The sequence below is a fragment of the Arachis ipaensis genome, chromosome B8 (assembly GCF_059453495.1).
Source record: "Arachis ipaensis isolate K30076 ecotype BB chromosome B8, ASM5945349v1, whole genome shotgun sequence".
NCBI classification, from domain to species: domain Eukaryota; kingdom Viridiplantae; phylum Streptophyta; class Magnoliopsida; order Fabales; family Fabaceae; genus Arachis; species Arachis ipaensis.
Window position 1 is genome coordinate 47,078,689 of NC_142443.1, and position 11,299 is coordinate 47,089,987.

Sequence of the window (11,299 nt, forward strand, 5' to 3'; positions counted from 1 at the left end):
GGAGATCAAGATGCTTAGTGAGTTCTTATTATAGTGCATTGTATTTATTTGGAACTTTTACCGTACTAGGAACCCATGGATCGGGGGTTCTCATTCTGTATATATTTTTTATTTTCCAGATGCAAGTCCAGGTGCTCAACAGTGAGCTGTGGTTTATCTGAAAGATGGCGAAGATCATTAGACTCTATTTTACTTTTGCTTAAAATCCCTCATTCTTTATTTTGAAAAAACTTATATGTATGCAATTATCTATTTTGGAACTTGCCTATAGAGGCGATGATGTATATTTGGGAGAGATAGAAAATTCTGTTGTCAATTGCTTTTACCTCTGTAACCCTAACCGGCTTAAATTTTGCGAGTCGCGACTAGTGACTATTTACTTATGTTATATACTTATATCATATCCTTGTCTTATCCTTCATTATTGCTTATCTTTTCCTTTGCTTTCAGATGCGCTTTATCTTTTGTTTTATCGATACGTGAGAGTCTCTGTTCGCGATTTTATTTTACTCCTTTTCAGACTTCTCGTTTAATATTTCCTTTCAATATATATATATATGTATTATAATGAACCTTGAGAGTTGTACCACCTTATTTTTATTAACTTATGATTCGAGTGTAAGAATTTGAATATTAGGGTATTACAGCAACACACTCCCTCTGCGTATTGTATCAGCATTATCTGCACATCCACAATACAGCAATACACTTCAAATATCAATATTCAACAAAAACACTATCTTCATTTTTATATTAAAAATAATTTCTAGATATATAAATATTTAATATAAAATTATTAAAAGATTAATTTTTTATTAATATTAGTTAATATTTGAGGTCAATATTTTAATTTTATACTATTTTATTTTATTTTTATATTATTAAATTTAATATTTATTTTTTTAAATTTAAAATTTCGTATTTAAAATTTAAAATTAATCAAATATTAACAAAAATTAATAAATTTTATTAATCATATAAAATTACTCATTTAATATATATTATCTGGACAAACTTACAACATTGATTAATTCAATATGAGCATGAATTGAAGAAAGAAAAATGGAAAAGTTGAAACAAATTAAATGTACTTGAGAAACTAATAAAGTCTGGACTTGGATGAGGAGAAACTTAATAATGACTCCATGATGGCAGTTTGAATATTAGTTTTAAAAAATTCAAAGTGTCCCTTCATCATTTTACCCGAACTAAAATGTTTCAATGCTTGTTGCTCTGTTTACACAAAATTAAACACGCAACTGCACCAAAAACGTGACGGTATAGTAGGTGCATGCATGATATGGAAGCTTATCTTCTAATTTATCGATTTTTCTTTGTTATTTAAAATTTTAATATATTCATAATTTAAATAATTGTATTTAAATATATGAGTTTAATTTTCACATTTGTAAATACAAAACATTGTAATTCTATTAATTTATAAGTTTAAATGACCTTTTAAATAGTTCATTTAAAATTAATTATTTTAATAATATAACAATACATGATTAGATATTGATATAATTTTTTAACTGTGACTATATAAAGATTAAATTTTAAATTTATTTAAGAACAAATATATTTAATTATGAATAAAATTTATTGTTATAATAATTTATAATATATCAAAATTTTTAAATAACAAGTAAAGGTAGATGAAATATTATAAATGATTTTAGTGTTTTTTTTTTAACATTGCTGTTAGTTATTATCATTAGCAAAGTTACCAGAAGGAAAAAAAGGTAGATGGCACTCTCAGCGGTGCAAAATGAGCTGCGTGCACTATCTACAAATATGAACATAGAGTAAAGGAATAATTAATTAAACTAATAAAAGGCTTAATGTTTCACCAAAATAGAAACAAGGGAAAACATATATATCAGATACAATGAAGAAAACCTTAAAGGAATCTCATCGATGCAACTACTTACTTTTTTCAATGTGATAAAGTTGTCTTGTATATTTTAGTGGGAGAAATCCTAGTAAATATAATGCTCAGGTAGGTGATGACTGGACTACTTTTTTCGGCAGGATTGTGATGTCCATTATTTAAAGAAAAAGGTCGGTTGTAAAAAATAGTATAAAATAATAATGCCCACTCTATATTTACAAAAAATTATGAATATTTTAGTTTAGTCATTTTTTCATATATCAACCTATTTGTCTTTTATTTTTACAATTATAAACAAAAATAAATGTACATTAACAACAATTTCAATAGAGCTTCTAGAACTTCAAGTCTGCTAAGTATAGGAAGTAATTATTTTCAAATTTCATCTTCTATTGAAAATATTTGATAAAATGAGACTTATCCCAACATAATAGACGATTTATTTTTAATAGAAATTAATTAATTTATCATTTTATATAATTAAATAAAATTGAAATTGAATATTAGAATAATAAATTTATATTTAGTTTTAAACTACTAATTATAACATATAATCTCAAATTTTAATGTACTATCATTTTGTATATGTAATAAAATTAAACTGAGACTATAAAAATACTGTAAAAGTGAAAAAAACTAGCTTAAAGCATAAGGAGTATTTCACATTACATAGACAGTCAAAACTATTTCCTTACTTAACCGATATTTTAGCTTGTAAATTTATGTTATGAAGATAAACATATTTTGAAATAAAAATATTCTTGTCACTGTTTCTATTCCTGCTCTGTCCCTACCAAAGCTTTGCTTCTTGTATAAATAGGAAAGAAGCTTAGCCGTTTTTTCTTCAAGCAAACCCCTCTTCTCAAAAAGCCTTATCAACCCTTTCACCCTCTTCAAATATCTCTCTTCTTCTTCTTCTTCTTCTTCTCAATCACCAATAACAAACAAACAAACAAAAATGCAATACTCGTACATGAGAAACTGTAGCAATAACAGAGCAGCCACATTCTCACCGCCGGTGGTGACCATTCCCATAGTGGACCTTTCAAAACCTGATGCACAGGCCCTCATAGTGAAGGCCTGTGAAGACTTCGGGTTTTTCAAAGTCATAAACCACGGCGTCCCTATGGACGCCATTTCCCTCCTCGAAGAGGAGGCTACCAAATTCTTCTCCTTGCCGCTTAGCGACAAGGAGAAGGTCGGCCTTGCCAACCCCTTCGGGTACGGCAACAAGCGCCTCGGTTACAACGGCGACATCGGTTGGATCGAGTACCTTCTCCTTAAAACCAATTCACAACACTCCAACACTCTCACACTACCTTCTGATCAAAACCTAGAGCAATTCAGGTAATATACGTGAATTTTACCATGTATTTTGGCATGGTCCCATAAGATAAAGGGATAACACTAGAATCAAGGTTTCAGAAACATTACTTGACATTCGTTAAAAAAACAATTATTATTAATTATTTTTTAATTAATAAAATAAAAAAAATCGTGTGTTTAGTTATAAAAAAAATTAGTGTTAAAACCGTATTTATTATAAAGGGTGTAAACTTAGCTAAGTTTAATTTATTAGTATGTGTGTGTGGTTTTATTAGGTGTGCTTTGAACGAGTACATGCAAGCGATGAGGAAGATGGCGTGCGAGGTTCTTGAGTTAATGGCGGAAGGGCTGAAGATTGAGGAACGAAACGTGCTGAGCAAGCTTGTGATGGATGAACAGAGTGACTCTGCTTTCAGGGTGAACCACTACCCTGCTTGCCCTGAAATAACAATGGCTTCCAATGGCGGAGGTGGTGGTGATGAGAACAAGAACAAGAACAAGAACGACACCACTAACATGGTTGGTTTTGGAGAGCACACTGACCCACAAATAATTTCTCTTCTGAGATCCAATAACACCTCTGGCCTTCAGATTTATGTTGGTGATGGAAACTGGATTCCTGTTCCTCCTGATCACAGTTCCTTCTTTGTCAATGTTGGTGATTCACTTCAGGTACATAAAAGAGAAATGACAAATATAAGTGTTTTTTTTCGGATTTCTAACCTTTTTTGTTTTAAAATTTTTAATTTTATTGTTGTCATGTGTACATACATGGCAATGGATAATAACAAGAGGAAATAGTTGTTTTTCTGCATGTAGATAAACTTCTCCTTTTTGCTTTTTTGAATGTGTGTGCGCACATTTTGGTTGACTTGTTAAAATTATTATTGCACCTGCCACATTATTCAACTCCTCCTCTCCTTTTCCCAAAACCACATGAATTTATTTATTCAATTTTATTTTTTTTTATACATAAAAAAAGTTTTGCTTTCGCGTTATGTCAGTATAGTGTAATATTATCTATAATGAGAAAAAAAAAGTTTGAGATTCACAATTTTTATTTATACTGATTAGTATTTTTAGTCAGTACTGTATTTATATTAATATTATACTAGTGTATTTAGATTTTTTTTTTACATCGGTATATTTGTTGGCTAATTATTGAACGAAAGTAGTAAATTGTGCTTACTCTTGTAGCACTAATGATATATATCAGATATGATATCTTATAGTATAGTATCATTTTGGTGTAGTATGTATTAGTAATCTAACATGAATTTTTTGCTACGTTTGGTGATACAAAAAACATAAAGGTTATGACGAATGGACGGTTCAAGAGTGTGAGGCACAGAGTGATAGTGGACAACGGTTGCAAATCAAGGCTATCAATGATTTACTTTGTTGGTCCACCATTGAGTGAGAAGATTGCACCATTGCCTTCCCTCATGCTTGGAAAGGAAAGCTTATACAAAGAGTTCACTTGGTTTGAATACAAGAACGCTGCCTACGCTACAAGATTGGCTACCAATAGGCTCATACCCTATGAGAAGATTGCTGCCTCTTAATTATTCCACTTGAGGGCCACCACCACTCCACTACTTGTCAATATATATAATATAAAGATAATTAAGGAGAGGGTATATATATATAAGTGTTAATGTATATGATAAGTTTGTTTTTTTCTTTTCTTTTGGTGCTTTTTCGTGGTGTTATCTGCCAATCATAAATGAGTCATAGCTTATAAGTTAGGATAAGATAGGAATAATAATAATAATGATATGAATATGGTATGGTATAGTATATATTCCCTTTCCTTTTGCTTCGATATTTATGTAAGTTCTGCTTGCTAAGTAAATGACACATATATATGATATGATAATAATGGAGGTATGTCTGATTCCACGTACAATAATGGTACTCAGATTATGTTTTTTTTTTTCTTTAATACATTATACACACTACAGTATGAGAAAGGCTCTTGAACCATTCTTTCTGAGCATGAGTCATGAGAATCGAATCCTAGTGTACATTGGGCATAGGGACGGAGGACAAGTGGCCTTGACACTTCTAAAATATATATATATGATAAAATAAAAAATATTTAGTAATTTTATATATAATTATTTTTAAAAATGTGATAATTTTAAGTTTTAATTATTTTTTATTAATATTTTTATTTAACTAATTTAATATTACACACTTAAATCTTTATATTTTTCAAATTAATTTTTATAGAGATAATAATTTACTTCATTATATTTTAATAATCACATTTTTATTTTAAATTTTTTCTTATAAAAATATTAATTTTTTTTAAACGTATATATTATTAAAAAACATTTACCTTATTTTTTTTATGATAATCTATTTTAAATATGATTTTATTTTGAAAATTGTATTTTATATTCTATACAGTATCTGTATGTTGAGATAATTAATAATTTATAATTTTTTTAAGTTTTTAAAAATTTTAAAAGAACTCATTTAATTAAAAGAATATATGTAACACTTTTATTTTTAACTAAATATACCATAAAAATATTAGTATTTTGTGATTTTATAGAGTATTATTGATATTATTATATTTTTTTATATATTAATAAAATCTTAAAATAAAATTCAGTAGTTACATATAAAATAATATAAAAAATAATTAAAAAATTATATATATATATATATATATATATATATATATATATATATATATATATATATAAAATTCAGTCTCCGTATATCAAAATTGCTACATCCATTTCTTATTGGGCATGCCATATGTACTATGCCAGGCTATTCTTGTATGTCATTGAATAAGAAAATTGGTTAAAAGAAAATCTCTAAAAATATAACTCGATTAATACAAAAAGTGTATTTTTTAAGATTAGCATATAATTTTTTTTTGTTGAAGCACTTCTAAAACAGTTGAAATATGTGACAAGTGGTCATCCAAACAAGTGCTATAAATGAGAATATCATCAAAATAAACAACAACAAATTTACCCAAAAAATCTCGTAAAACATGGTTCATCAGACGGATAAAAGTACTAGAGACATTAGTTAACCCAAAAGGCATTACTAACCACTCATATAACCCATGTTTTGTTTTAAATGCAGTTTTTCATTCATCCCCTCGGTTCATTCTAATTTGATGATACCCACTTTTTAAATCAATTTTAGTGAATATGCATGCACCATATAACTCATCAAGCATGTCATCTAACCTAGGGATAGGATAACGATACTTTACCGTAATTTTATTGACTGCACGACAATCCACACACATTCGCCAAGTACCATCCTTCTTTGGAACCAACAAAACTGGTACAGCACATGGACTCATACTCTCCCGGATGTGACCTTTGGCTAATAACTCCTCTACTTGTCTTTGAAGTTCCTTTGTCTCTTCAGGATTACTCCTATAGATTGGTCTATTAGGAATGCTAGCACCAGGAATAAAATCAATTTGGTGCTCAATCCCACGTAATGGAGGCAAACCACGTGGTACGTCAGTAGGAAAGACATCGGCAAATGCCTGCAACAAAGAGACAAAGCTATTTGGCAAATTTAGGTTAATGTCAGTGTCAGAGAATAAAGTATCCCTAAACCGAACCATAAACAAAGCTTTCTTGCCTATTAAAGCACTCTTTAAATCTCTCTCTTTTGCAAAGAAACACAATTTGCTCTCAACTTTCTCAATTTTTTTTGTATTTGTACTACTCTCATGACATGGACTCTTTTCTTTCTTTTCACTCACCTTTGGGCCTTTTGCTATATTCTTTTCTCTCATAGCCTCTTTTCTCTCAGATTTTTCTGTGATCTCACATTCCATGTTCCCCTTGGTATCCTGTTGAAGCTTCAACTGGTCAAGGTAAACCTCCTTAGGTGATAAAGGAGCAAGAGTGATCTTGCGACCATTAAAATCAAAGGATAATCGATTTGTATAACCATCATGAAATGCTCGACGGTCGAACTGCCAAGGTCGCCTCAATAATAAATGACAAGCTTGCATTGGCACCACATCACACAATGCCTCATCAACATACTTGCCAACAGAAAATGCAATTGTCACTTGTTTGTCAACCTTGATCTCTCCACTGTCATTCAACCACTGCAACGTATATGGTTTAGGATGTCAAACACATGTCAAACCCAATTTCTCCACCAAACATTTAGTGTGAAAAAGATTGTGGCGTTACTCTAGACTTTCTTCTTTCACCTATAAATTCAAAACATGTCTAATTAAGTAAGTCTAAAATAAATGATAGAATAGCCTTCTAACTATTTACACATATCAGTCTCTTTTAATGCCAAAATAATGTTATTTTAAGTAATTAAATAGTCTCTATTCTATACAAAAAATAATAAGATATCTCAAAAGAGATAAATATTAAAAGTTTTATTAGAAGTAGTATGGTTTTTTTTTGTAAAAATAGATAAGAATTGAATTAACTGATTTAAATGGATGAGTGTCCTTTTTTATCTTTAATTATTTGTCTAAAAAATAAAACATCTCTTTACAATTCAAAAATTTAGATTTTCAACTATCGAAATAATAGATCTAAGCATTGAAATCGAAAAGATATATTTTTTTTTAAATTAAAATACGAAGATGTAGCACATGGTGTTTGGTCAGAACAATATGTGGGCTCAAATATAAAGCAGGGACCATGTTTATTATTATAATAATGACAATAATAAGGTTAGAATATGGTGTAATAGAATGAGTAATGCGATGGAGCACTAGGCCCAAAACGAAACGCGTAAGAAGAGAGGGACTTATCACAACTGTTCCAACAGTGATGACATGTTCAACTTCTCGGCAACACAAACACATTTGGCTGGTGTTGTGCTGTACTACTCTTAACTCTTCATCATACACCTCTCCTTTCACTCTTGCACTACCAAAGAGGGATCTTAACAGATTATTTCTTACTTCCATGGAATATGGTCCTGATTTTCATGTATAACCCTTTATTGAGTGAGTATGAGATTTGGTCTCAACTTGGGCCCTGGACTATTATTATTATGAATTCTGACTAGTTAGAGAATTAAAAACGGAAAATTTATTTTATGTTATATATAACATTTCTAGCTATATAATACCTATAGGAAAAAGCAATGATACTATTATAATGTACTAGTGAATATTGATTCACAAGGGAAACCACCAAAAGTGAATAGGACTTTTGTCAAATTAGTTTCGATAACGTGAACTCGACATAGATATAATTGTATAAATTCTTTCCTATCAATGGAATATGTGAGTTGTGTTAGACAAATATCCACTTCTTTCCTTTTCTTTAATTACGTGAGACATGACACTATGGGGATATGATTGGTTTTTGTCTTTATTTTTTGCTTTCTAGATAGTATGTTTAAATATTATGCTGTGCAAAAGATAAAATAAAATAAATTGTATATTTTTAATAAATTTTAAAAACAGAAAATAATACAAATAAAAACAAAAACAAATCAACCCTAAATGTTTAAAATAATATTCTTTTTTTGTTCTTTCGAAAGTAATTTACCAAGGACAGCAATTTCTTGTGTTGGTGTAGGTCATAGCTTATTTATTTGTTTTACAAGCTAGAAATCAAATGATAGATATCTACTAGATCAGATGAGAAACTGATTGTGTAGGAGTTGATATTATGTTAATCTTTAATTTAATCAAATGTTTTTGGAAGTCGGGATCTAATTAATAATTAGAGTTAAATCTTAAATTGCTCTATGAACTTACAATTGAGCTTCAATCTCGTTTTTTATTTTGTAATTGTCCTAAATTTGTCTATGAAACTTAACAAAAGTGATCAGCATTGTCCCTGAGGTATTTTCTAGCAAATATTCACAAATGAAGTGATAACGTATGTGGAGAGATGCCACGGTAGATAATTAACGGCTATATTACGTGGCACATACAAGTTTTTAATTTAATTTAGTCCCTATTATTAGTTTATAATCCTAATCTCAATTTGAGCTCCATAAACTCTCTTACACCATTAGAAGTCGTTTTCGTTCATTTCCTCCACCATTGTTAAAGGAGCTTCAAAAGATTGACGATGGGAGGTGGTAGCAACGTGGTTAGTAGCTTGAGCAACCGATTTTACGAGAAAAGCTGTGGGAAAAAAACGAGCAGAAGTAACTATGAACGACTTCTAGATAGGTGTGGGTGTGGTAGTCGACCCGTCCTCAAATGGTCAGGAACATATGCGAATCTATGGAGGCCATTTTTTGGTTATCCAAACTATAATATAAGTATGTTTTGTTAATTTAGATAGGCTAGCATTGTTACTTATTCAATATGTAATTTGTTCACTATGGTTCTTTAATGTGGTTGCAAATTGTTGGCAAGAGGTGGTGTGGTCCCTTTATCTTAGCTGATAAAATTTAGGATGAAGAAGTTAGTGGTAGAACAGATCCTGATTTTGAAATAAATGAATAGATGTTAAAATTTGTGTAGAAGATTGGAAACTTGGAATATGAAGTTAGGGTCCTAAAATTGACATTTTATTTGTTGGTGGTTGTTGTATCTGTACTAGTAATTGTTAATGGCTAATTTTGATTGAAAAATCCTAAATGTGAGAAATTGTATATCATACTTACACATGTAAACACATCAATACAATTATTTTTTGTGTTTTTTTTGTCAATGTTAGTCTAAAAATGTAATCCTAATCTATGGCACCAAGAGGAGAGAGAGGAGAGAGCGGCATACGACGGTGAACAGTGGCGAAGATTGAAGAGTGAGAAAATGATGGAGAGGGAAAGAACCGAGAGAAAGGTGATTAGGGATTTAGTCATTTAGGGTTACATGTTACTAGATTAACCTTACTTTTTGGGGCCAAAACCACGTCATTTATTGCCAAAACTAGCACCCAAAGCAAACTCTCAAACTCACGATTTTGACCAAGTTTACACGAGTCCACTCGAGTCTACCCGAGTCTATTCAAAAATAATTTTTTGTCCGAATTAACTCGATTCTACGACCTAAACTCGTAAACTTGTCGAGTTTATGAGTTAACTCGCGATTTTGACAATAATGGATTTAATTACTCTGTCGGTCCCTATAGTTCCACTGAATTTTCAATTAGATCCTTATACTTTTTTCTTTTCAATTGGGTCCCTATACCATATCAGATTTTGTAATTAAGTCCCTACCATGACAAATACGTTAGAATTAATAGAATATTCTATTAAAATATACAGAAGATTCAATTAAGTGTTAGGTATATTTGTTTTGCTTAACGAAATATTCCGTTAATTCTAATATTTTTGTCATGGTAGGACTTAAATACAAAATCTGATATAGTATAGGGAACCAATCGAAAAGAAAAAAAAATATAGGGACGACCTAACTGAAAATTCAGTAAAATTATAGGGACTGATAGAAAAATAAACCTTCTACATACCATCAAAAAAATATAACATGCTACATAGAATATATAAAAGGCAAATCTCTGATACCAAAACATAGAGGTCATAGCACAAACTTAATAACATATATGTGGAAGTTATGAATACAAAAGAAGAATAATTAAGGTATAGTGTTAATTTGCTTAGTGTTAAATTTTCACCATAAGGCGTAGTTCTCCAAATCAAGCACCTTCTCTAAAAACAAGAAATGATTCATCGTCATCAAAATCACCCAGCTCATCCTCTGACTTAGGAGGTGTCTTCATTTTCTTTGAATGCCATGAATCTGTCCCATCCGAATCATCATGGTATTCATCATAAGCATCATAAACCTGAATATTAGGATTAGTCTCTTTCACAATCCCAAAGAATAGTTCATCATCATCACCTGAATCATCATCCTCAATCATCAATCCATCATCCTCTTGCAAGTGTTTCCTTCCTCAATTTACTTAACCTATCTTTTTGTCTGTGTTTTCTCTTAAGCTCCCTTCTTTTTGCTATTAATATTTTGTTGGCAACATGTTCATCACTTGAACTATCCTCTGCTCCCGATATATATGCACTATCCTCTGCACTTTCATAACTGTCCGAAGAATTAGAATCTGATAATACAATTGTCTTAGGTTCCTTTCTCTTCCCCTTCATTGTATTTCTTGTGACAACTCTTTT

General features: G+C 30.3%; 1 protein-coding gene and 1 pseudogene across 1 annotated transcript; one reads left to right on the top strand and one right to left on the bottom strand.

Moving 5' to 3' along the window:
* Positions 1 to 2,737: 2,737 nt before the first annotated feature.
* LOC107613384 (gibberellin 2-beta-dioxygenase 1) lies at positions 2,738 to 5,123 on the top strand. The gene is made up of 3 exons (XM_016315350.3): positions 2,738 to 3,238; positions 3,493 to 3,889; positions 4,531 to 5,123. Exons 1-3 carry the CDS (start codon positions 2,850 to 2,852, stop codon positions 4,780 to 4,782), a joined length of 1,038 nt encoding a protein of 345 aa, XP_016170836.1. The 5' UTR covers positions 2,738 to 2,849; the 3' UTR covers positions 4,783 to 5,123.
* A 972-nt stretch (positions 5,124 to 6,095) lies between these two features.
* On the bottom strand, positions 6,096 to 11,037 carry LOC148547953 (uncharacterized; annotated as a pseudogene).
* Positions 11,038 to 11,299: the final 262 nt, after the last annotated feature.

Bases quoted from the DNA above. Each gene is read 5' to 3' on its own strand.
- LOC107613384 (XM_016315350.3), top strand. From the start codon at position 2,850: ATGCAATACTCGTACATGAGAAACTGTAGCAATAACAGAGCAGCCACA. The intron at 3,239-3,492 runs GTAATATACGTG...TGGTTTTATTAG, and splicing joins CAAAACCTAGAGCAATTCAG to GTGTGCTTTGAACGAGTACA. The intron at 3,890-4,530 runs GTACATAAAAGA...AAAAACATAAAG, and splicing joins ATGTTGGTGATTCACTTCAG to GTTATGACGAATGGACGGTT.